Genomic DNA, 27,130 nt, shown 5'->3' on the forward strand with positions numbered 1-27,130 from the left:
TCGAAAAAGGAGGGGGGAATCAGTCATTCATTCTACGCTTATAATTTCACACTAATATTGTCCGTTTGGATTTCATTATTAATTCAAGGTGCGAGACAAATGTTGTATTCAATACAGTGTAGTCTTTTTCACAAAATGGATTCTGAAATAATTGCTGCCCAACCATCATTCTGTCAAATAATAGGATTTTAAGTGCTGTAGGCATTGATATATAATACAGTAATAACAACCATGAAGTGTGTTGCTTGCATCGGCACAAAAATATTACTTTGGGTCCCTCTTGTGTAGTAAGAGTGAAAAACAACCTCTTCGTATGAATTGAAATACAGGAGGTTGATGGACTTCACTCCATTCGCTTCTAGTTTAGCCTACATATGTGAGATTGCAAAAAATGACACCATTCAAAACCGTCTCAGCCTTGCTTATGACCATCTATAGATTAAGACAAATGCTTTTGAGGCCTACTTAAATTTCAGGCCTAGTTAATTTCAGAATAGTTTAAATTATAGCCCCATAATAATTATTAAAGCCTTCCTCAGATACCTCACATTGAATAAGTGCACATTCTTACTCCAGACAGTAGATGGCAACCTCTGCCTATCTGAAAATCAGTCTGCCACAGAAAAATAAAAAACAAACTTTTACTGCGCAAGACTATTACGAGTTTGCTGGACTGCAAAAAAAAGATTATGGCACTAGGCTCTCAATCGCGTGAAAATCGAATGCAGTTGAAACACAATATTGGAACCTGCATAGACACAATTCAAGACAAGCTGTTCATTCTAAGCCAAGACATATGGAGGTGTCCAGAGCTTGCATATGGGGAGAAACAGTCACACGACAGGCTCGTTCGTTTTCTCTCTGATGATAATTTATGGGAGGTTGAAAGTCACTACAAACTGCCTACCGCAGTTAGGGCGACATGGGGCCCATTTGGTGGCAAAGACGGCGACAGAGTTTTGAATGTGGGATTCCTATGCGAGTACGATGCGTTGCCAGGTATTGGCCATGCATGTGGACACAACCTTATAGCAGAAGTCGGTGTGGCTGCTGCACTAGGGCTGACGGGTGCATTAGGATTAGTAAGAGAACCAACAGACTGTCTGACTCCTCTCCGTGTAAAGGTACATTTTTCCAGCAGCGAGTGCATATATTGTGGCATTAAAGGTGTGTCCATTTGTCCACTTACTAATCTATTGTGCATGGATAAAATGTCACCATCTGCCATTTGAATAAATTATCGATTGACCTACTGATTGATTACATTGCCTCAGTAAACACAGCCATGTGTCATTGCCATAGGTGACAGTTCTTGGGACCCCAGCAGAAGAGGATGGAGGAGGGAAGGTTGACCTCATCCTGGCTGGGGCATTTGAAGACATGGATGTTGTCTTCATGGCTCACCCCGCTCAGCAGGATGTTACCTTCCTACCCTGTGTATCCATCACAGAGTGAGATTCTGTTTCTGCCGTCTGTGTCCGGTTCCAGTTTTACAACATTTTAACTGACCGTTATATATATATATGCTTCCATTTTGGGTTCAATCTTGGTTAACCTATTCTCAGTGTGACAGTGAAGTACCATGGGAAGGCGTCTCATGCTGCAGCGTACCCCTGGGGGGGGGGGTCAATGCCCTGGATGCAGCAGTGCTGGCGTACAACAGCCTGTCAGTTCTGAGGCAGCAGCTGAAGCCAGACTGGAGACTCCATGGTAAGTGATGAATGAGAGAGGCTCCTACTGTCATGTGCCTGCATGCAGAGGCGGCAACTTTCACTGGGGACGGGAGGTGTACAGTTGAAGTCGGAAGTTTACATACACTCCGGTTGGAGTCATTAAAACTCGGTTTTCGACCACTCTACAAATTTCTTGTTAACAAACTATAGTTTTGGCAAGTCGGTTAGGACATCTACTTTGTGCAGTGATTTTTCCAACAATTGTTTTCAGGCAGATTATTTCACTTATGACCCACTGGAATTGTGATACAGTGAATTATAGGTTTACATACACTAAGTTGACTGTGCCTTTAAACAGCTTGGAAAATTCCAGAAAATGATGGCATGGCTTTAGAGGCTTCTGATAGGCGAATTAACATAATTTGAGTCAATTGGAGGTGTACCTGTGGATGTCTTTCATGGCCTACCTTCAAACTCAGTGCCTCTTTGCTTGACATCATGGGAAAATCAAAATAAATCAGCCAAGACCTAAATTTAAAAATATTAAACATTGTAGACCTCCACAAGTCTGGTTCATCCTTGGGAGCAATTTAAAAACACCTGAAGGTACCACGTTCATCTGTACAAACAATAGTACGCAAGTATAAACACCATGGGACCACGCAGCTGTCATACCGCTCAGGAAGGAGATGCGTTCTGTCTCCTAGAGATGAACGTACAACAGCAAAGGACCTTGTGGAGATGCTGGAGGAAACAGATACAAAAGTATCTATATCCACAGTAAAACGAGTCCTATATCGACATAACCTGAAAGGCCGCTCAGCAAGGAAGAAGCCACTGCTCCAAAACCGCCATAAAAAAGCCAGACTACAGTTTGCAACTGCACATGGGGACAAAGGTTGTACTTTGTGGAGAAATGTCCTCTGGTCTGATGAAACAAAAATAGAACGGTTTGGCCATAATGACCATTGTTATGTTGCAAGCCAAAGAGCACTATCCTAACCGTGAAGCACGGGGGTGGCAGCGTCATGTTGTGGGGGTGCTTTGCTGCAGGAGGGACAGGTGCACTTCACAAAATAGATGGCATCATGAGGAAAGGAACATTTTGTGGATATATTGAAGCAACATCTCAAGACATCAGTCAGGAAGTTAAAGCTTGGTCGCAAATGGGTCTTCCAAATGGACAATGACCCCAAGCATACTTCCATAGTTGTGGCAAAATGGCTTAAGGACAACAAAGTCAAGGTATTGGAGTGGCCATCACAAAGCCCTAACCTCAATCCTATAGAATATATGTGGGCAGAACTGAAAAAAGCGTGTGTGATCAAGGAGGGCCTACAAAATCTTACTCAGTTACACCAGCTCTGTCAGGAATGGGCCAAAATTCACCCAACTTATTGTGGGAAGCTTGTTTTGGCTACCCAACACGTTTGACCCAAGTTAAACAATTTAAAGGCAACGCTACCAAATACTAATTGAGTGTATGTAAACTTCTGACCCACTGGGAATGTGATGAAAGAAATAAAAGCTGAAATAAATCATTCTCTACTATTATTCTGACATTTCACATTCTTAAAGTAAAGTGGTGATCCTGACTGACCTAAGACAGGGAATTTTTACAACATAGGAATTGTGAAAACTGAGTTTAAATGTAGTTGGCTAAGGTATATGTAAACTTCTGACTTCAACTGTGTATATATATATATATATAATGTCCCCCACCCCACACTTCTAAAACCAAAGTTGTGCCCCTGCCTGCATGTGTGGGCATAACCATTGAAAGTAAAGTGATATTTTGGTATTCACCTGTTGCGCCTGTGCAGTAATGTATCAAGTCTTTGTGTACACCATTGATGGCTTCATACTGTAACAGCTGCTGAGCAAACCACCATACCTGGCTGATCCACAGACTCCATGTACACCTCTTCCTTATCGGACATAAAGGTTCAATTGGTTTCTTCTCTGTCTTCTTCCACAGGCATCATCAAACATGGTGGAGTGAAGCCTAACATCATCCCAGCCTACACCGAGCTGGAGTATTACTTGCGCACTCCACTGGTCACGGACCTGTCTGACCTCAAAGCCAAGGCAGAGGCCTGCTTCCGGTCAGCTGCCGTGGCAACTGGTTGTCAAGTAAGCATGCTCAAAATAGCATTTTCTTCCATTGTCCCTTGTTTTACCATCAAGGTTGAGGGAAAATATGTTGGTGGTTAAGTCGTGTAAGTTTATTTCCCATAGGTGGAGATAACTTATCCAAACCACACATATTCCAACATCCTTCCCAACACCACCCTTGCACAGCTCTACGAAGAGAATGGTAGAGCCTTGGGGATTGAGTTTGTGGAAGTGCAGAACAATTTCTCAGGTAGCAAAAAAATTAAATAATAATAATAATTGTAGAGGGAGTAATATTACTGGAGATGAGAACTTGTCTTCATAGTTTTGTCTACGTCTTGGCAGGTTCCACTGACTTTGGCAACGTGTCATTTGTCGTCCCTGGGATACACCCTTTCTTTTACATTGGCACCGATGCACTGAACCACACTGAGGAGTACACCGCAGCTGCAGGTAGGATCCAGCAATAAAACCAGATGGGTACTGCTCAACTTGATTTCAGCCTATTTTAAGCTCTATAAAATAAACTGTGAATACAGAAAACGGATACAAAATGGACCCTGGTACAGACTGATTTTCTGACCATTATGACATTATTCACATCAGTGGAGGCTGTTGAGGGGAGGATGGCATATGAGCCATCCTCCCCTCAGCAGCCTCCACTGATTCACATATGCCCTATTCCATTGAACGGTCCAGGTGCAGAAAAGGCCCAGTTTTACACACTCCGGACTGCCCTGAGCTGTTTCACAAGATGAGGGTGGAATTCTCCGAGGCCAAACTGAAGCAGGAGCAAGGACCGAAAGACAAGGACACGACTGGCTCCACACATTCGTGAAAAAGCCAAAAACATTGATGACCTCGTGATTAACAGTGTGACGTAGAAGTCCGTCACTGGCCGCGGGCAGCATTTGGTTCTTTAACGCACACACATATTCATCACTCCTCCCTGCGCCATTATAAGATAAGTTAACAATGTGGGTCGACACACAAATTAACTTCTGTCTTGGTGCATGCATTTCACACTTGTCAATGTTCATATTTGAGAGATACAATAATTATTATACTTATCAATGTTGTGGATGAGCGCATTGTTTGTTTGTTCTGTTCCTCTCTCTCCATCTCTGTAGCTTCCGGGTATGCTGGAAAAGGACCCGAGCTAAGGGAATTGGGTTGGCTTTATAGTGCCTGTCCCAAATGGCTCATTAATGCATATGGGCATATTGAAAGATATTGTCAGTAGTGATGTAATGTTGTAAATGTTATGTTGTGTTATTGTTTAAAACCGTGTTGCAATGTATATCCTTTAGTATGTTTAGTTCATGGAAAATGTAGGTTTGTATTGTTAATTGATTAATTAATTAGGGTTAATTGTTCTGAGGGGAGGGGCTAGCCCTACAAAAGGAGCCTCTCTTTCAGTCATAGAGGGGATTTTTTTTTTTTTTTTTTTTTTTTTTTTGATTGAGCTGTGGATGGGGCAGCATTGTTTTTAAGCTGTCCCATAAGGTAGACGTTGATGGCAGTACTGTTGTTTTTTGTTCCGGAATCACTTGTAAATAAACACCTTTGCACAGATGAACTTTTGCGGCTCCGCCATCTTTTTATTTTGATAGAGGTTAGGTTATCCAGTTTAGCCTTCTGGCCTACTCTACGTGACAAACAGGAAGTATTGATTCAAACTACCTCTAGTCAGAGGCTGCTCTGCAATCAGTGCCAAGTTGCTCATGATTTTCGAAGAATGGTAATCATTGTTATCAACGAAGCAATTCCAATACACCATAAAGCGAAGTTTCTAATGAGACGCCGCAGCATTGCAATTACTGTAATATGTCAATTTCCATGTCTTTAGGCCAGTTCCAAACATGTTCTTCCACTTCAGATGCAATGACTTCCTCTTTCTCAGAAAACATCACATTTATTAAATATGTTTAACAAGGATCACAACATAGCTTTTACATAGGTGTGTTGAGCGATTATGCTCATATTGATTATAAAAAAACAAGGGGTATTTGGAGACACAATCTCTCCTAGTAAGACAATAATATATCCATCCTGTAGCTATATATGAGGTTATCTACGAGGTTATTTATTCAAATGGATTCAAAGGGGAATGAACTCTAAAAACCCGAAACAACTAATACAATTGAATCACGCATAATAATATACACGAAGAGACATTAACTTCAAAAGTCTCAAAATAGTGGAGAAGAAAACAGCCTAAAGTGATTTGTACGTTTTGGCTTCAAATAACCTAACCGGTTTGTTTCTTATGTATTCGTGTCACGTGTAGTTGTGCTATTGCTGTGAAAATTAGCACAAAGGTCAAATGGTTGCTTATTACCAACAAACTAGTGTTTAAGATCAGAAGCAACGATACATAACATCCAAATAGTGTGTTCATATTTTAGAACTTGCAAATATGAAAATGTAAAGATATCACCTGAAATTCAGGCTTTAGAGTTTAAAGGGGATAGCACTCTCCGGGTCACTGCCTAGTCATAGTCATGCTAAGTCACTAATATATACACGTCATGTCAATGCCCTTCACCCAGTGGGCAAGCATTCAGATCTAAAACCTATCAATGTTGTTTTTCAGTTGCTTAGTTGTCCATTGGTCACAATCAATATGACACAATCCCAAAAAGTTTGAATTAATCGTGACCATAATTTAAAAAACATCTCAATGTTAAATATAGAATCAACAAGGGGCTATACGTTCTATGGAAAATAATTCACAACATGTGTAAACAACATTGTATTTCAACATTTGACACTCCCAAAACATTGCAATCAAAAATAGTTTTTTAACCCCGATGCACCAGTTATCAATATTAATTAGTCTGATGTTTGAGAAACCATATTGTAACTGAACATTTTCAGTGGATGTTTAAATAAAAATAATGCACCCAATTTTTTTAATGCTTGACCCGGTGGCTCGGTGGAAATGACGATAAACCCTTATACCTGTTTTCTTGAATACACATGGAAAGAGTACATATTTAAATAAGTCCATTTAAGAGGCTCGGTCAAGAAGGCAATGTTCCTTGCATTTTATGAGCCATGTCTCAATCTCTTTCGCCGTCTTGAAAAACAGACAAAAACATCTTCTCTCTGTGGCCACTATCCCTGTTAATGGAGTCACAGTGGAGTCCTGAGTCATATTCATTAGTGAACACTCTAAAAATCGACAAGTTAATGTAGTCCCACTCCCTCCCTGTTTGAGTCAGTTCTCTGCCCATTTAGTGCTTAATAAATATGACCATGTTGTGCTCGTAACTGCAGCATGTGAGTGTGATAGGGTAGAAGGGTCCTTCCCCATTTGTGGCACAGGCCAGGCGTTAGGAGTAGATAGACCAGTAGATGATGTTGAACAGGGCATAGGAACCAGGGAATAGGACCCGTGAGTACTTGTCTATGGCGTGGGTGTCTATCCAAATGTTCACATAGCCTGGCCTCTTTACCTGGCCCGTGAGCTGGGGATTCCCCAGAACCACCTGGGCCAACATCCTCTCCTGCCTGCCGCCGTTCTCTGGCATCCCATAATTCCCTGCTGTGCCATAGTTCGCTGTGCGGTTGACGTCCATGGTGGTGTAGCCGGAGATCTGGGGGTCGCACGTCATGTCGTCCGGGTTGCCAATCCCACAGGTACAGGGCAACTGCAAGTAGGCGGAGGTAAAAGGTGAATTAATGGACAAGACTTAAACTACAAAACCGAAGTATTTGAAGTGGCTTTATAGACACTAATATGTAACTTATTTTGCATAGGGCTTCTAAAGAAGGTTGTTTGTGGCAAGAAAAGTTTTCAGGGACTCCTGAGGCTACTTATGCAGTTTAAGCTCCGTATGCCACCACATTTGGCATATGGAGCGATATGAGCAATGCACCAGATGTTGCCCCTAAAAATAAATGAATACAGAGAAGCAGAAAAACATTTCATGTTAATGAAATTAAACAAAATGTACCCTTTCTCTTAGCTTCCTCTCTTTCCGTTCCTGCACGGTCGAGAGGTAGTTGACCGCTGCATACTCTATGACCGAGAGGAAGACAAACACAAAACTGACCCACAGGTAGATGTCTACTGCTTTGATGTAGGACACTCTGGGCATGGAGGCGTTGACTCCAGTGATGATGGTGGACATGGTGAGCACCGTGGTGATACCTGGACAGAGTCAAAACAGAGGGTTCAGCAACCTAGGTGATTTGACACCGATCTCCATTGAAATAGCTTTTTAGTTTACAGGTCATTTTAAGCCTCATTGGGGCCACCATTGAGGCCAAACATCACAATCAAACACATGAGCATCAAGACTGTACTACATCTCAAATAGAAAACTGAAATATCCATTAAACCTAGAGCTAGAAACTTTCTTGTCCTTCTGGCAAGGGCCTTTCCTACCCAAGGGGACCCTAGCGGGGACAGCCCTGCGGTCGATCCAGAAGGAGACCCAGGACAGCATGACCATGAGGGTGGCAGGGAAGTAGGTCTGGAGCAGGAAGAAGAAGACGTGGCGTCGTAGAGTGAAGTGGATGTACAGACGGTTGTACCAGCCTAGGAAGGAAAAAAGAACACAGTTGATATTCTACACAGATCCTGTCCCTTTCATTTGTTTCCATTCCCACAGTGCAGAGGTCTGAAACTCACAACCCGCTGGCTAAATGCAGCCCGCATGGCAGTTTAATGTGACCCATATGGTTGTCTTCGTAAATATGTGACTTCAGGGTTACCTGTACTGCTATAAAAGGCCAGCTTTGTAGTGGTGTGGAACTTCTGGATGAGGAACTGAGATAAAGATATCCTCTCGTCCGTGTTCAGTGACTCGTTGCCTTTCTTCCAGTACAGCATGAGGTCATCGTCCGTGTACGCGTCTGACGAGAGAACGTAAAAAAAAACCCCAATGAATACCTCACATGATTGTGATAAAACTGGATCAAATGTCATCAGAGATGTGTAGGTAAATGGTGAAGTTGAGAGATGCACTCACAGCTCTCTATCTCCAGCGAGCAGGTCTGTGTGTCCAGAGGGAAGCGACTCAGGTCCATGTTGCACATGGCCGTGACTGTGATTCTGTTAGAACAAAAGTGACACCATAGCCCGACTTATGTCAATTTAACGGCTAGTTTTGATTTACATTTGGTTGAGTTTTCAACTAACGTGAATTCAATCCAAAAAAATGTCACCATGTCATTGGGTGACAAAAAGACGACAAAATGCCCCTACGTTGATTACTATTTGCAAAGCCAATCAGTTTTCCACATTGATTCAACGTCATGACATGATTTTTTGGGGGGGAATGAAATTATGTGGAAACAGTGTTGAGTCAACCCGTTTTTGCCCAGTGGGATGTCACTGAAGGACTAGTGTATAACATGGGTTACGTGAGTTCTCCATTTGGCTGGGGAAGAGAAAGTGTTTAGCAATCCATTTCAGTGTTGTCCATCTGTCTCATGAAATGGAAAAATTATGTCACGCACTGTATGTCTTTCAATATACATCATTTAGTCAATGGACAAAATATGTGTTAAGATAACTCATTCAAGTGTCCCAGGTTGTCCAATTCAACAACCCAGGAAGGTTGCTCGCACCTGATCAAACCTTTCCCATATGGTAACATTACACGCTTACTAAGTAGCATGTTCAATAACTTTGTTTAGCAGTCCAACAAATCGGCCTTCTTCATATACCTTGATAAATCAGTTTGAACATGAGCTCAGCGCTAAATCCAATACCCTTGAGGGTAAGTCATCAAACGAGGGTCGTGTTCAGTTTGCATGAAAACGTTCGGAAACGGGGGTACTATCGGAACCTGTCCAATAAGAAACGCTTGTTTTTAGTGTTCCGTTACAAAACTTTCTCTATGGTGTGCCCTAATGGACACGGACACGGACACGGCCCAGTTCTCATCATTCTAATACAGGAGAGCTGAGCAGCTACCTTAGACTGTAGAGCACGTTTCCGTCAGGGTGCACCCTCAGCATGACGTTGTCCGTGGTTGTGTCGTGGATGAAGGACCTCTTGGAGTGGACGAAGAACATGTCAGGAACCCAGATCTTCTTGGCCAGCCTGCTGTCGAAGGTCATGCTCTGGTTATTGGTGCTGGGGAAGGACAGGCGCTCGTCCTTCCAGTAGTGCCTCAGGTACAGGGTCATGGTGAAGTCCTGACACAACACAACAGGGGCATGTTATGGCAGTAGTGGTGCCCTCTTTTGGGGGACAATGACACCTATCGATGAAGCTGATTTTTTTGGATTGAATGTAGGTACAGCATGTGTTGGAAGATTCCACATATGAGATATCTGATTTGAGTGAGCTTCATTTTTTGTGCTTACGTAATATTCATGAAAGGCTTCTCTGGTTGAAACATTTTCTAGATAGTGGAATACTTTTGTAATAGTATAGGGCAAAGATTTATCTTGGTCAAGCAGACCCACTGCTGTGCTCACGTTTCCTTTCGCTTCGAGTGAAACAGAATGTGAGCTATCGCGCTATGAGGCTTGTTACACCAGGCTAGGAACGATTACTCTTCACTGTGTAATAAAGAGACTCAAATCCCACTCACCATATCCACTTCAGAGATTGTGTCCAGACTTTCAACCTGAACATCTACCCCAACTGGAATAGGGGGTCCTGTAATTAAAGACAATTATATTAATAGAAAGTTCAGTGAGAGAGTAGATTTTCAGATTGAATTTACTATATTTGACCTCTTTTCAAAACGCTATCAAATAAATGTAATTAGAAGAGCACTACAGTTTTTCCTTCATTCATTCATTCATTCATGCATTGCTGTAATGGATACTCATTGATTCTACCACAGAGAACATCATGTGTCAGGTACACCACCCCGTTCACGAAAATGGTTCACTCCTAGAGACAGTGAGTCACATGGCCGTGGCTTGCTATATAAAGCAGACAGACAGGCATCGCGGCATTCAGTTACTGTTCGATTGAACGTTAGAATGGGCAAAACGAGTGACCTAAGCGACTTTGAGCGCAGGTCCCAGTATCTCAGAAATGGACGGCCTCCTGAGCTTTTCAAGCATGACAGTGCCTAGAGATTACCGAGAATGGTGCGACAAACAAAACACATCCAGTCAGTGGCAGTCTTGTGGGCGAAAACAGCTCGTTGATGAGAGAGGTCGAAGGAGAATGGCTAGAATCGTGCAAGCTAACAGGCAGTCCACAAACAGACAAATAATGGCGCAGTACAACACTGGTGTGCAGAACGGCATCTTGGAATGCTGCTATTGCAGCAGATGACCACACCGGGTTTCACTCCTATCAGCTAAAAACAAGAAGAAGCCGCTCCAGTGGGCACACAATCACCAACACTGGACAATTGAGGAGTGGAAAAACATTGCCTGGTCCGACGTCATGCTGATGGAAGAGTCAGGATTTGGAGTAAGCAGCATGTGTTAATGCCCCCTTCCTGCATGGTTTCAACAATACAGGCTGGTGGTGTAATGGTGTGGGGAATGTTTTCCTGGCACACGTTAGGTCCCTTGATACCAATTGAGCAATGTTTCCATGCCCTGAAGAATTCAGGCTGTTCTGGAGGGAAGGGGGGGGTCTGCCTCAACTAGATGGGTATACCTAATACACTGGCCACTGAGTGTATTGTGACTAGGCTTGTGTGGAGTATACAGTAGTTTTATTAAAATACAGTCTAGGCCTATTAATAGGCTGGATTTGCTTGTGCCATGACTGGCTATTTAATTAACCTATTTTAGCCTTTACTCGCCATCATCCGCCATTGTACAGGAATACAATTAGGTCACAATGGATCAATTTGTTGCAGCGTTAAACATCTGGAAGCTATTGAGATTTTTTCTCTCTCTTCCAGACAGATTTGGAGCTGGTGTGGCAAAAGGAGACATTTTTTGCCCACTTAACCCGGAAGCCTGCCGCACGAATTTGTCGGAGGAAACACTGTGCACCTGGCAACCGTGTCAGAGTGCACTGCACGCCACAGGAGTCGCTAGTGTGCGATGGGACAAGGACATCCCTGCCGGCCAAACCCTCCCCTAACCCGGACGACGCTGGGCCAATTGTGCGCCGCCCCATGGGTCTCCCGGTCGCAGCCGGCTGCGACAGAGCCTGAATCTCAAGTAGCACAGCTAAGCACTGCGATGCAGTGCCTTAGACCACTGCGCCTCTCGGGAGGCCTATTAGTAGACATTTTAAAGGAGGATCATTTATAGTGTGATATTTTTATCACTCAGATTACTCTTACAGTCTGTTATTGTTTATTTCTATATATTCATAAAACACATAAAACAATATATATTTGGCCATTGTTCTGGTCAAAAATATGACATTCATTTTCAGCAACCCACGTTGCTTGATCCATGGGCTTGTGTGAAACACATTTTGTCATTTGGCCTATAGATCATTGATGTATCTCTGACCTGAGATGGCCGCCCTCGAGGTATTATGGATTCCAAACATGTAAATAACTCAAAAAGAACATGTTACTTTAACATGAGAACCCATTAAGCCTCTCACTAATACAATAGATCCCACATGCAGGGCCTTTAATCCCACAACAGCAAATTCCTGTACATTGACCATGAAACCACAAACACTCTGTCAACATCCCTGTTAAAAGAAAGAGTACTAGCATGCCAATGTACAGCTTGTCATGTTGCTGATGTCATAAGGGCTTTTGGAGGCCTGAGCTGATAAGACCATTGGATAGATTGGACGACCCCGTTCAAGGGAAAAAATTATGCTCTAAGCAACAATAAAAACAACAGCAAAAAAGGAACTACAAACAACTAAAAGGAGCAAATAAACTATTTGTACATTGCCCTCAAAGTAATTTGTGCATCACTGTTGATGCACAGTACGTACATTGATGAAGTGCACCTTCAAATTTTATGTGGAGCATGTTTTTCACACACAGTTGTAGTCGGAAGTTTACATACACTCAGGTTGGAGTCATTAAAACTCGTTTTTCAAACCACTCCACAAATTTCTTGTTAACAAACTATAGTTTTGGCAAGTCGGTTAGGACATCTACTTTGTCCATGAAACAAGTCGTTTTTCTAACAATTGTTTACAGACAGATTATTTCACTTATAATTCACTGTATCACGATTCCAGTGGATCAGAAGTTTACATACACTAAGTTGACCTTGCCTTTAACAGCTTGGAAAATTCCCCAAAATTATGTCATGGCTTTAGACGTTTCTGATAGGCTAATTAACATCATTTGAGTCAATTGGAGGTGTACCTGTGGATGTATTTCAAGGCCTACCTTCAAACTCAGTGCCTCTTTGCTTGACATCATGGGAAAATCAAAAGAAATCAGCCAAGACCTCAGAAAAACAATTGTCAGAAAAACAACCTCCACAAGTCTGGTTCATCATTGGGAGCAATTTCAAATGCCTGAAGGTACCACGTTTATCTGTACAAACAATAGTACGCAAGTATAAACACCATGGGACCACGCAGCTGTCATATCGCTCAGGAAGGAGACGCATTCTGTCTCCTAGAGAGGAATGTACTTAGGTGCGAAAAGTGCAAATCAATCCCAGAACAACAGCAAAGGATCTTGTGAAGATGCTGTAGGAAATGGATACAAAAGTATCTATATCCACAGTAAAACGAGTCCTATATCGACATAACCTGAAAGGCCGCTCAGCAAGGAAGAAGCCACTGCTCCAAAACCGCCATAAAAAAAAGCCAGACTACGGTTTGCAACTGCACATGGGGACAAAGATCATACTTTTTGGAGAAATGTCCTCTGGTCTGATGAATCAAAATAGAACTGTTTGTCCATAATGACCATTGTTATGTTTGGAGGAAAAAGGGGGAGGCTTGCAAGCCGAAGAATACCATCCCAACCGTGAAGCACGGGGGTGGCAACATCATGTTGTGGGGGTGCTTTGCTTCACAAAGCCCTGACCTCAATCCTATAGAAAATGTATGCGAGCAAGGAGGCCTACAAACCTGACTCAGTTACACCCGGTCTGTCAGGAGGAATGGGCCAAAATTCACCCAACTTATTGTGGGAAGCTTGTGGAAGACTACCTGAAATGTTTGACCCAAGTTAAACAATTTAAAGACAATGCTACCAAATACTAATTGAGTGTATGTAAACTTCTGACCCACTGGGAATGTGATGAAAGAAATAAAAGCTGAAATAAATCATTCTCTCTACTATTATTCCGACATTTCACATTCTTAAAATAAAGTGGTGATCCTAATTGGCCTAAGACAGAGAATTTGTACTAGGATTAAATATCAGGAATTGTGAAGAACTGAGTTTAAATGTGTTTGGCTAAAGTGTATGTAAACTTCCGACTTCAACTGTACTAAACCTGATGATTTCACTAGGTAGAAATATACAAATTATATGACTCCTGTAAAGTCTTACCTCCAAATGCTGGTCTCATGGTAAAATCATGGTCATCTATTCTTAGGAGCTGCTCAGATTTTGTCATGGGAGATTTTGTCATGTCTGAACTTCGCTTTAGGATTGGTCTGTAGATAGGAAAATGTGTTATTTTATAGGGTTAGGCTATGAGATGATCTATTTTCTCAATGGGCAAAGACATGTTTTACACTGTCAAATAGGGTATCAAATTACAATATCAGCTTTACTGTATTACAATATCAATAGTGTTGATAACACCTTTCATGTTATGCTATGAGTTTGCAACCTACTTTTTCAGATCAGCGTTTTGTACAATGACAATGAACTCTAACCTTTCAGAGTTGCTATGAGTTTCTCCATCCATTCTTGACGTTTGTCTCCTGGATCTGTTGATGGAAAAATCGCAAGATGTTTGTTGTTTTTAGGAAATAAATAGTGGCATTCGCCTGGGCATAATGAAAAGATCACAAAATGATTGCAAACAACTTCTGGTCAAAATGTCAAGACGAATTCCAGTAGAAACAGAAGAAGTGACAAAGGAGCATAGAAGTGTAGTAACCTTGTAATGACCTATCACCTTGCCGACGACCATTGTATGACAGTATTGTGAGGCTGAATTACAGGGGAAGTTTGGTGCAGCAACAACAACAAATAAATCATTCAAAGCAAAAAAAATACAAAGGCTTAGCCTACAGTGAGCTACGAACGTATTGAGAGTGACACATTTTGTGTTGTTTTGCCTCTGTACTCCAGCACTTTGGATTTGAAATCATACACTGGCTATGAGGTTAAAGTGCAGACTGTCAGTTTTAATTTGAGGGAATTGTCATCCATATCGGGTGAACCGTTTAGAAGTTGTCCATACAGTAGTAACCCCCATTTTAGGGGATCAAAAGTATTGGGACAAAAGTTGAGTATTTGGTTCCATATTTATACGCACGCAATGATTACATCAACCTTGTGACTCTACAAATTATGGTAGCATCCACATTAATGTAGAAGTGTTTAGAAACATATTGTATTCTTATTTACAATAAAAGTGACTCCAAAATAACACAATACATTATTTGCCATTAATTTCTATTGGAGAAAAAAATATTCTGAAACACAACCAAAAGAAACAGAAAATGCATCCAACATTTATTTTGTAGAGCCACAAGATTGATGCAGTCATTGCGTGCTAGGAATATGGAACCAAATACTAAACGTCTGACTACTTTAAAACCTATAAGTGAATTTGTCCCAATACTTTTGGTCCCCTAAGATGGGGGGACTACAGGAAGGACAAAAAGGGCTGTAACTTCTAAAAAGTTTACCTGATATTGATGAAAATACCCTCAAATTAAATCATAGTCATTGTATCCTTCCAAATCCAACGTGCTGGAGTACAGAGCCAAAACAAACAGAAATGTCACTGTCCCAATACTTTTCTAGCTCAATTTATATCGTTTTCTTTTACAGCTAAGCAAAAATGTCTCTTTTACTCTCAACTTGGCTCAAGGAGATAGATCAGGCTGATTCATTGCCATTTTTATCCCAAAAGATATGAAGGGCATGAAGGCAGTCAGAGAAACACTCTATTTCAAGAGAACACACTCATCTCTTGACAACGTTCAAAGAGATCCTACATCTGAATGAATTGTCTCTTTGATTGCATTATCCCAGTCAGGGCATAAACATTTGAAACAGAATACAAAAATAGATTTCCCCCTAAAACCCTAAACTGGATTAATGGGTAGCCTAGAGGCATGAGTGCATGTGTTGACATGCCCCACAGGCGTGCATGGAGAGAGAACAGCCGACAGCATTATTATCTACCGTGACAATCAGAGAGAGAGAGCTACTGGGTGCTAACTGCTGTGGGCTGATGGGTAATGGATGCTATTCCTCTCTGTACGCCCCAGCAGCTAATCCGCTTGACAGAATCCCCTCCACGAACCAGAGACTAGAACAGTCTGTCAGTGTGTGTGTATGCATGTGTGTGTACGACTGAATGTGTGTGTCTGTGAGTGTGTGTGTGTGTCTGTCTGTCTGTCTGTCTGCAGAACACTGCCTTTGGGCTTCCTATAGTTCTGCTGCTGCTATACAGCTGCCTGCCTTTTCTGGACAGACGGAGTCAACAACATGAGCATTAATCGACGCCTGTTAAGTGCACATAAGAAGTACAAACTCAGTTAAAAGTGCATCGCAGTTCACAGATCCCAATTGAAAATTGCTCTGTCCAGAAATAGGTTTATTCAAGTTTTGTGATTGGATCCACAGCAAGCCAACACGCCATTGCATTTCTCAGAATCGGATTGTACTATTATTGATTATTGTTGTTATTTGGTGCCATTCAAGAGGACAGAGGATGTTTTTCATGACTTTTGGAGAAACACCTTCGGGGTGAGAAGTCATGGTTAGTTAGTATACCATCAGTGTCTGTTAAACTTAGCTAAGCTGGTCTGATAGTGTTTTTGTTGTACTCTGTTCGCTTGTTTTTTATAGAGAGAAAATAACACATGTTCAAGTCTAAGCCATATACAGTATGTACAGTTTATAGGTCTGGTTCAAGTTATGTGTCACTAACATTTGGTATCACCCACACCAATCCGCTATGTTTCAATTGCAAAAATGTGTGGCATCTATGACCATACAATTAATCATTTCCAGTCTACATGAGAGTGAAATTGGTGATCTACAACAATATTTGAAGAGTAATTTCCAAACGCTATTTATCAACTGGGTGGTTCAAGCCATGAATGCTGATTGGCTGACAGCCGTGGTCTATAAGTATACCACAGGTATGATAAAACATGTATTTTTACTGATCTAATTACATTGGTAACCAGTTTATAATAGCAATAGGGCACCTTGAGGGTTTGTGGTATATGTGGTATACCTTAGCCCCCCGGGCCTTATTGCCTAAATTATCTGTACATTTTCAGAAATGCTGGTAAATGAGCTTTTATTGGTGTGTTTTTTCACAATCTAGTCATAGCATGGGTTTTGTTTAATGACAGACATGTATTTATTTAATATGCATCACTTGATGGTTTCATTTCAAGAAGAGAAATAATCTTTTTTCTTTTGCAAAATCCCAAAATCCCCCAAAGTATTCATACCCCTTGGATTTCTTCACATTTTATTATGTTACAAAGTTGGATAAACATGTATTTGTCATTTTTTGTCAACAATGTACTCAAAATACTTTGTAATGTCAAAGTGGAAGATTTTTTTTTTTTAAATAAAAGATTAATAAAAATGTGATTAATAAAATATAGTAATTGCATACGTTTTCAGCCACTTCAGGCAAGCCTAAATTAGTTCAGGAATAAAATTTGGCTTAACAAATCACATAATAAGTTACATGTAATCACTCTGTATGAAATAATGGGGGTTGACATCATTTTTGAATGACTAACCCTTCCTTGGTCCCCCATACAGTACATACAGCATCTGTAAGGTCCCTCAGTCAAGTATTGAATTTTAAGCACCGATTCAACTGCAAATCCAGTGGGCTTTTCGAAAGCTTCATAAAGAAGGTTAGTGATTGGTAGATGGGTAACAATAACAAATCAGACATTAAATGTATCTTTAACAAGCATGGTCAAGTTAACAATGATGTATTAACCACCCAGACACATCAAAGATACAGTCGTCCTTGTGAACTGAGCTGTAGGACAGGAATGAAACTGCTCAGGGATGTTACCATTAGGCCATTGGTCATTTGAAAACAGTTTCAGTGTTGAATGGCTGTGATAGGAGAAAACTGAGAATGTCTCGACAACATACAGTAGTGGTGATTCCACAATAATTACTTATATAACAGAGTGAAAAGAAGAATACAAATATAGAGAATAAAAATATTCCAAAACATATGTAACAAGGCACTAAAGTAATACTGCAACGACAAAAAATATGGCAAAGGAAAACACTGTTTGGCCTTAAATGCTAAGCTTTACGTTTGAGGCAAATCCAACAGAAAACATCACTGAGTAACTGCCTCCTTCATTTCAAGCATGGTGGTGGCTGCATCATGATATCGGTATGCACGACATCGGAAAATACTGGGGAGTTTTTCAGGATAAAAAGAAACGGGATGGAGCTAAGCAAAGGGAAAATCCGAGAGGAAACCCTGCTTTCAGTCTGCTTTAGACCAGACACTGGGAGAGGTATTCACCTTTCAGCAGGACAATAACCTCCAACAAAAGGCCAAATCTACACTGGAGTTACTTACCAAGAAGACAATGAGTGTTCCTGAGTGGCCAAGTTACTGTTTTGACTTAAATATGCTTGAACATTTTTGGCTGTCTAGCCATGATCCCCAACATCTTGACAGAGCAAGCCTTGAAGAATTGTGAAAACAATGATGGGCTAATATTGCACAATCCAGGTGTGTAAAAGCTCTTAGAGACGTACCCAAGAAGACTCACAGCTGTAATCGCTGCCAAAGGTGTTTCTAATATGTAACATGTTTAATCCACCAGAAAAGACAGAACAAATATTACAACTAATCTTATGGTTAAACTCAAATATACTAAAAAATAAATTGGGGGGGGGCTCAGGCAGCTGAATACTTATGCAACGACTATATTTTAGTTACTTAATTTCTCTTCATCTTTAATTATTATCTTTTTTTTTTACCTTCCACTTTGACATTACAGAGTATTTTGTGTAGATTGTTGACAAAGAAATGACAATGACATTCATTTGAATACCAAACTGAATGAAAAATTTTTACACACACATGAAGGTACCCATGAGCAAACATTTCTGATGAAAAAAAAAAACAAATGTGAAGAATTGGTAGATATAGCATTTTGGAAATAAACTCTTCATTTGAATAACTTTGAAATAAAGAACTTTACATTTTCCCTGAAACATATAATTGTGATTCAATATCTTAACACAATGTTTTTTCCTTTAAATTGAAAACATGGCTGTCCTGTAAAAGTATGCGTTGCCTAATGCCTATTGATAGACTATATCTCTTGTGAGAGGTACGACTCCACAACAGGGATCATCAACTAATTCAGCCGCGGGATGATTTTTTCTTCTTGAGCGGATGGTGCTGGAACACAATTACATATCATTTGTAGGCAGCAAATTGACCGCAAGAAGCCCAAAAAGATATAACAAAAATTATAATAATATAATTATATAATTAACAAAAATTATAATTGAAAACTTTTCTTACATCTATTTGTACACAATCACATATTAAAATCTCTAATATGCGTGGGGTTACATTGGAACAGATTTCAATAATTAAAATCACTTGGAGCTGATTTACTGGTGTTTTTTACAGTCTTTTATGTACAACAATTAAAACATGTAAATACAAAAACTTGGGGTGCCAAATAAAATCACCCACGGCATGCCAGTTGGGGAACCCTGCTCTATAATAAACCATTGATATATAGTTATAAACCATCTGTAAGATTGGTCTAATGGTGAACAGATTTCTAGTTGCTGTTTTCAGATCAGACCTAAAAATAGCTCAAAGGGCCATGATCACATGAGAGTGATACTGTGTAAAGGAGACATGGTTTGTGGGATTATGATATGAAAGGGCCTTTGGAATACATTAAGTGGGTATAAATCACTCAAAGCTGATAAAGGCACCCTGCACTTTGGATAGGAAAAATCCTTATCATCTTTACCAGAGATTAACGGGTGCACTTGTCATTGTACTGTAGGATTCAGCTACCACGTTTAAGGAATATTTCATAGTTTGCATGCGGTGGTATTTGTTAGGGTATTTGCGGCTAGCAATTAATCCATCAGTCCAGCATAATTAGTTGTTTGTTGTTAAGTGTATGCATTTCATACAAAGTATTCATTGAGCCTAGCCTGGTCCCAGATCTGTTTGTGCTGTCTCGCCACCAGCTATGGTCGTTGACATGCCAAAAATAGGTGACTAAACACCACAATACAGCACAAACAGATCTATGACTAGGCTAGGTTGAGCTAGGGCTCCATAAACATGTATCATAAGCTAATCAGAATTACATACATTATATCTGCCAATAGTGCCACAGCCAGCACACCATGGAGCAACAGCCACAACATCCACCAATACAACATAAATAGATACTGGAATATAGGTGCCCTCTCTTAATCCCCTTTCTGAATCAATCTGAATTCACCTGGTGGGGTGAGGAAACAGGTGAGGAAAACAGAACAGGTGACACATTATTGTCACCAAGTGGACCTCTCCCAGGCACTCAGCACCAATCAAATATGGGTCAGTTGGTAGAGCATGGCGCTTGCAATGCAAGGATTGTGGCTTCGATTCCTGGGACCATCCATAAGTAAAAATGTGTGCACGCATGACTATACATCGCTTTGGATGAAAGCGTCTGCTGAATGGCTTATTATTAATACTATTACATTAAATGAAATCACTTTAAAAACAATACAGATTCATCTATATATAAAATACATTTTAAAATGGCATAAAATGTATATAATTTGATTCCCATTTTAGATCTGGGCATGGGTTAAAATGTGAATCAAATTATACATTTCATGCCATTTTGAAATGTATTTTATGTATAGATGCCAGGATGTAAGGTGCATTTACCTGCTTTGTTTGTAGGTCTCTAGCTTTTGGCCTCTTTGATGAGCTGATCTCCCAGCAACCCCCATGAGGCAGACGCAGAACAGCACAAACACAGTATCCACTTGCATGGTGCACATACCACCGTGGATCCCTCAAATTCCAGTCAAATTCCACACCCCACTAGGGCTAAAACCACTCTGCGTGGGTCCTGGGACATTGTCTTCAGCAGAACAGCTTCGGGCTGGGTAAGAAGCAGCAGCTCTGGCCTGACCAACAAAACATCCCACGGTACTTAATCTCCACAGTGGAGAAAAGCAATTTTGACTAAACCTATAAATCCTTGAGCGTCAGATTGCACAGATTAGATCCCTCCAGTGGCGGATGTGGCTCACTCGCTCTGCTCTGCTGCTCTACTCTACTCTGCTCTGTACCGCCCAGACCAATTCTCATAATGATGCGGCACGCTCGTTGGGGAGGTCAATGGTGGGAGATATTGCAGCTACAGGATCTGGATCGCACAGTCAGACACAGAGTCTTTGATGTGGAAGGCTGTTAAATCCCTTAGCTGTGTATTTATAAGTGCTATTCAAAGTGTCTCCCGAGGCTATTTTGCTAAGACATCTTCGAAAGGCTGCAAGTGTATGCTGCTAAAATATGGCTTCAGCCTGAGTTTTGCTAACATAGTTATGTGGGATTAGCCTACATACACGCTCTAAAGAGATTGGTGTCTATTGGATGAGCCTAACCTATTTAAACAAATAGTTCATTAATATATAAATTAATCATATTCATCAATCAGTATAGGCTGTCATTCATTATTTTAGGAAGTCAGCTCTGTTTCTGAGTAGTTATTTTGATAATCCACATTTAAAAAAAAAGAAGCGTCCTCTCACTGTCAACTGTGTTTATTTTCAGCAAACTTAATTAACATGTGTAAATATTTGTGTGAACATAACAAGATTCAACCACTGAGACATAAACTGAACAAGTTCCACAGACATGTGACTAACAGAAATTGAATAATGTGTCCCTGAACAAAGGGGGGAGGGTCAAAATCAAAAGTAACAATCTGTATCTGATGTGGCCACCAGCTGCATTAAGTACTGCAGTGCATCTCCTCTTCCCGGACATTTCTGGGGGGGGATGGCCCTAGCCCTCACCCTCTGATCCAACAGGTCCAAGACGTGCTCAATGGGATTGAGATCCGGGCTCTTCACTGGCAATGGCAGAACACTGACATTCCTGTCTTGCAGGAAATCACGCACAGAACGAGCAGTATGGCTGGTGGCATTGTCATGCTGGAGGGTCATGTCAGGATGAGCCTGCAAGAAGGGTACCACATGAGGGAGGAGGATGTCTTCCCTGTAACGCACAGCATTGAGATTGCCTGCAATGACAACAAGCTCAGTCCGATGATGCTGTGACACACCGCCCCATACTATGACGGACCCTCCACCTCCAAATCGATCCCGCTACAGAGTACAGGCCTCGGTGTAACACTCATTCATTTGACGATAAACGCGAATCCGACCATCACCCCTGGTGAGACAAAACCGCGACTCGTCAGTGAAGAGCACTTTTTGCCAGTCCTGTCTGGTCCAGAAATGGTGAGTTTGTGCCCGTAGGCAACGTTGTTGCCGGTGATGTCTGGTGAGGACCTGCCTTTACAACAGGCCTACAAGTCCTCAGTCCAGCCTCTCTCAGCCTATTGCGGACAGTCTGAGCACTGATGGAGGGATTGTGAGTTCCTGGTGTACCTCGGGCAGTTGTTGTTGCCATCCTGTACGTGTCCCGCAGATGTGATGTTCGGATGTACCAATCCTATGCAGGTGTTGTTACATGTGGTCTGCCACTGCGAGGATGATCAGCTGTCCGTCCTGTCTCCCTGTAGCGCTGTCTTCGCCGTCTTACAATACGGACATTACAATTTATTGCCCTGGCCACATCTGCAGCCCTCATGCCTCCTTGCAGCATGCCTAAGGCAAGTTCACACAGATGAGCAGGGACCCTGGGCATCTTTCTTTTGGTGTTTCTCAGAGTCATACGAGAGAGGGTGAACAATGGTTTCTCCTCTGGGAAGTGTGTTTAGTCCAGTGTCGTTCACCCTGATGATAAATGACATATTTAAGGAGGTGGGAAAGGGAGTGGTTGTGGCCTTGTATACCGATGATGGGGCCGTATGGAAGAGAGGTGGGAATGTGAAATATGTGATGAGGAAGATGCAAGCTGTGATGAGGAAGATGGAAGCTGTGGGAGTTGTGGAAGATTGGTCTCTTACATGGGGGTTTATGGTGTATTCTCGGAGGAAGGTGTAATATGTTAGGCTGCAAATATATGGTCAGGATATAAGTAGGGTGTCTGAGTTTAAGTATTTAGGTATGTCGTTTAATGAGGGGCTTACGTGGAAGAGACATGTTGAGCATATTGCAATTAAGTGTAGGAAGGTGCTGAACCTGATGAGGGCAGTGGCAGGATATGATTGGGAGTCAGATAGACATACACTGGTGTCATCACACCATTCTCAGTGGGTCCAAAGTTTACATACACTCAATTAGTATTTGGTAACATTGCCTTTAAAGTTGTTTAACTTGGGTCAAACGTTTCGGGTTGCCTTCCACAAGCTTCCCACAATAAGTCACGTGAATTTTGTCCCATTCCTCCTGACAGAGCTGGTGTAACTGAATCAGGTTAATAGGCCTCCTTGCTCGCACACACTTTTTCAGTTCTGCCCACAAATTGTCTATAGGATTGAGGCCAGGGCTTTGTGATGGCCACTCCAATACCTTGACTTTGTTGTCCTTAAGCCATTTTGCCACAACTTTGGAAGTATGCTTGGGGTCATTGTCCATTTGGAAGACCCATTTGCGAACAAGCGTTAACTTCCTGACTGATGTCTTGAGATGTTGCTTCAATATATCCACAGAATTTCCCCTGCCTCATGATGCCATCTATTTTGTGAAGTGCACCAGTCCCTCCTGCAGCAAAGTACCCCATAACATGATGCTGCCACCCCCATGCTTCACGGTTAGGATGGTGTTCTTCGGCTTGCAAGCCTCCCCTTTTTCCTCCAAACATAATGATGGTCATTATGGCCAAACAGTTCTATCTTTGATTCATCAGACCAGAAGACATGTCTCCAAAAAGTACAATCTTTGTCCACATGTGCAGTTGTCGTGGTAATTTCCTGTATTACTAAACATTGAGAGAGCAAACCACACACAAGTCAGAGTTATATTATAAAGTCCATCTTTAATGGAAGAACTCCTTCCTGTTCAGCCCTGTCCGGGGGTGTCCTCAGATGGGGCCACAGTGTCTCCTGACCCCTCCTGTCTCAGCCTCCAGTATTTATGCTGCATTAGTTTATGTGTCGGGGGGCTAGGGTCAGTTTGTTATATCTGGAGTACTTCTTCTATCCTATTCGGTGTCCTGTGTGAATTTAAGTGTGCTCTCAATAATTCTCTCTTTCTTTCTGTTAGTAGAATTCTAAATTCCTGTGTATTATTTCCCAATCAGAATTAAGTACTCTGTCAATGCATTCTATGGGATCGTAAAACCCATATTATTATTATAGGAATGGACAGAGCCCCAGTCTTAAACTCAGGTAGCAGCGTTTATTACAAGAGAGTACTGCCCAAAAATACAAAGAACCTTACATTATAACAGAGACAACATAAAATGACATCATCAGTTTCCCACACCCTCTCCGATCCACACAATATCGCAGTGTCTTCAGTTCTGGAGATCTTCTTCTACTCCCCTCATAAAACAAACATTCCAATCTGTCTAAAAGACATCTTCTCCTCCACTACTGGAACATCAAAGACCATTCTTATCTGTCAGAAAAGATATATGCCTCCCTTTTCCCTTTCCCTCAAGGTACAGATAATTAATTTGTTTTACTTACATTTTCAGTAACAGCTTAACCAAGAACCCATACATTTCATACCATAACATAATATTATTAAAATAACTGGTTCTAATCTAATGTATGCATAATTAATCATTTCAACAATAATTTCCTCCAACACTTTCTCTCTCTCGGAGAACCTGAGCCATAGGACCATGCCTCAGGACTACCTGACATGATGACTCCTTGCTGTCCCCAGTCCAATTTTAACATCTTGGCCATGTTCTGTTATAATCTCCACCCGGCACAGCCAGAAGAGGACTGGCCACCCCACATAGCCTGGTTCCTCTCTAGGTTTCTTCCTAGGTTTTGGCCTTTCTAGGGAGTTTTCCAAGCCACCGTGCTTCTACACCTGCATTGCTTGCTGTTTGGGGTTTTAGGCTGGGTTTCTGTACAGCACTTTGAGATATCAGCTGATGTACGAAGGGCTATATAAATACATTTGATTTGATTTAATTATGAGCTTCACCATAGCCCTTTTTGACTCTCAGATCAATTCAGTGTCTATAAATGAATTCTCTGAGAGTGCCAACATAATGGCAACTGAGATCCTTTATAGCAAAGATCCACCCCCTAGTCGAATTGACAAACCACAGGTCTTAGGAAAACTGCACAAAGGAAGAATTTTACTTGAGAGAGGAGTATCCCATCCAGATAGCATTAGCTATAAATTATCGTTCAGTTTGGTCTCTTTAGATGAGATTCTAATCACGTTCTTGGTACCACTTAGGACCAAAACATTACCTCATCCAATGGCATATATCAATTGTCAAATCTAGATACTCCCATCTCATATACACTTCCTCCTGGACAAACTCAGAAAAGACAGTGAACCTCTTAGGTCATATACTAGGTCAAGATAAGAGCAACCTCAGAGGGGACATACAATGGTTCCAGACACTGCCATACTCCTCCCCCAATGGGAAAATTAGGGAGAGACTGGTGTACAGACATTGTAGAGCCCTTCACATGGTTTAACAGATCCCCTCACATATGAAGACAATTGACTAAGCCCGAGCTAAGAAGGAATAACTGCAACTGCCAACAGTATTATCCAAAAGAAAACATCCTAATGACAAATATCTCACATAAGCATTATTATGTAAATAAAACATCTTATTTATCAATGTTACCTAACTAATTATGATTCTGCTACGTCAAGTTGCAAACCGTAGTCTAGCTTTTTTATGGCGGTTTTGGAGCAGTGGCTTCTTCCTTGCTGAGCGGCCTTTCAAGTTATGTCGATATAGGACTTGTTTTACTGTGGATATAGATACTTTGTACCTGCTTCCTCCAGCATCTTCACAAGGTCCTTTGCTGTTGTTCTGGGATTGATTTGCACTTTTTGCACCAAAGTACTTTCATCTCTAGGAGACAGAATGCGTCTCCTTCCTGAGCGGTATGACGGCTGCGTGGTCCCATGGTGTTTATACTTGCGTACTACAGATGAACGTGGTACCTTCAGGCATTTGGAAATTGCTCCCAAGGATGAACCAGACTTGTGGAGTTTTTTTCTGATTTCTTGACTGATATCTTTTGATTTTCCCATGATGTCAAGCAAAGAGGCACTGAGTTTGAAGGTAGGCCTTGAAATACATCCACAGGTACACCTCCTATTGACTCAAATTGTGTCAATTAGTGGTAGGCTTGATTACCAACAACGACGAGACGGCCTACAGGGAGGAGGTGAGGGCCCTCAGAGTGTGGTGTCAGGAAAACAACCTCACACTCAATGTCAACAAAACAATGAAGATGATCGTGGACTTCAGGAAACAGCAGAGGGAGCACCCCCCTATCCACATCGATGGGACAGTAGTGGAGAAGGTGGAAAGTTTTAAGTTCCTCGACGTACACATCCGGGACAAACCTAAATGGTCCACTCACACAGACAGCGTGGTGAAGAAGGCGCAACAGCGCCTCTTCAACCTCATGAGGCTGAAGAAATTTGGCTTGTCACCAAAAACGCTCACAAACTTTTACAGATGCACAATCGAGAGCATCCTGTTGTGCTGTATCACCTCCTGGTACGGCAACTGGTCCTCCCACAACCGCAAGGCTCTCCAGAGGGTAGTGAGGTCTGCACAAAGCATCACCGGGGGCAAACTACCTGCCCTCCAAGACACCTACACCACCCGATGTCACAGGAAGGCCAAAAATAGTATCAAGGACAACAACCACCCGAGCCACTGCCTGTTCACTCCGCTATCATTCAGAAGGCAAGGTCAGTGCAGGTGCATCAAAGCTGGGACTGAGAGTCTGAAAAACAGCTTCTATCTCAAGGCCATCACTAACATTGAGTGGCTTCTGCCAACATACTGACTCAAATCTCTAGCCACTTTAATAATAAAAAATTGGATGTAATAAATGTATCACTAGTCACTTTAAACAATGCCACTTTATATAATGTTTACATACCCTACATTACTCACCTCATATGTATATACTGTACTCTATACCATCTACTGCATCTTGCCTATGCCGTTCGGCCATCGCTCATCCATATATTTAT

General features: G+C 41.6%; 2 protein-coding genes across 7 annotated transcripts; one reads left to right on the top strand and one right to left on the bottom strand.

Moving 5' to 3' along the window:
• Positions 1-543: 543 nt before the first annotated feature.
• Positions 544-5,260, top strand: LOC118369275 (peptidase M20 domain-containing protein 2-like). The gene is given in 8 exon segments (XM_035753736.2): positions 544-1,124; positions 1,303-1,451; positions 1,566-1,617; positions 1,620-1,710; positions 3,652-3,806; positions 3,912-4,038; positions 4,134-4,241; positions 4,488-5,260. Coding segments are annotated over 8 exon segments (1,176 nt in total). The 5' UTR covers positions 544-689; the 3' UTR covers positions 4,547-5,260.
• A 149-nt stretch (positions 5,261-5,409) lies between these two features.
• On the bottom strand, positions 5,410-21,146 carry LOC118368509 (gamma-aminobutyric acid receptor subunit rho-1-like). 6 transcript variants are annotated; one of them, XM_052497062.1, is made up of 11 exons: positions 20,736-21,146; positions 14,500-14,553; positions 14,168-14,274; positions 13,741-13,821; positions 10,346-10,413; positions 9,721-9,944; positions 8,771-8,853; positions 8,514-8,654; positions 8,139-8,337; positions 7,850-7,947; positions 5,410-7,444 (listed from the first exon to the last, which is right to left on the bottom strand). In XM_052497062.1, the coding sequence occupies exons 1-11, from the start codon at positions 20,849-20,851 to the stop codon at positions 7,035-7,037; spliced, it is 1,581 nt and encodes a 526-aa protein (XP_052353022.1). In that variant the 5' UTR covers positions 20,852-21,146; the 3' UTR covers positions 5,410-7,034. The 6 variants fall into 6 exon arrangements, with proteins under 6 accessions (XP_052353022.1, XP_052353025.1, XP_052353021.1 ...); XM_052497065.1 differs by having other exon boundaries at positions 5,412-7,444; positions 8,185-8,337; positions 20,736-21,145; XM_052497061.1 differs by having other exon boundaries at positions 5,412-7,444; positions 7,751-7,947; positions 20,736-21,145.
• Positions 21,147-27,130: the final 5,984 nt, after the last annotated feature.

The sequence above is a fragment of the Oncorhynchus keta genome, chromosome 35 (assembly GCF_023373465.1).
Source record: "Oncorhynchus keta strain PuntledgeMale-10-30-2019 chromosome 35, Oket_V2, whole genome shotgun sequence".
NCBI classification, from domain to species: domain Eukaryota; kingdom Metazoa; phylum Chordata; class Actinopteri; order Salmoniformes; family Salmonidae; genus Oncorhynchus; species Oncorhynchus keta.

Coding starts and splice junctions, on each gene's coding strand:
- LOC118368509 (XM_052497061.1), bottom strand. CDS start 20,851: ATGTGCACCATGCAAGTGGATACTGTGTTTGTGCTGTTCTGCGTCTGC. Junction 8,854..9,720: donor AACGTGCTCTACAGTCTAAG/GTAGCTGCTCAG, acceptor TTGTTCTAACAG/AATCACAGTCACGGCCATGT. Junction 7,445..7,750: donor AGAGGAAGCTAAGAGAAAGG/GTACATTTTGTT, acceptor GCCTACTTGCAG/TTGCCCTGTACCTGTGGGAT.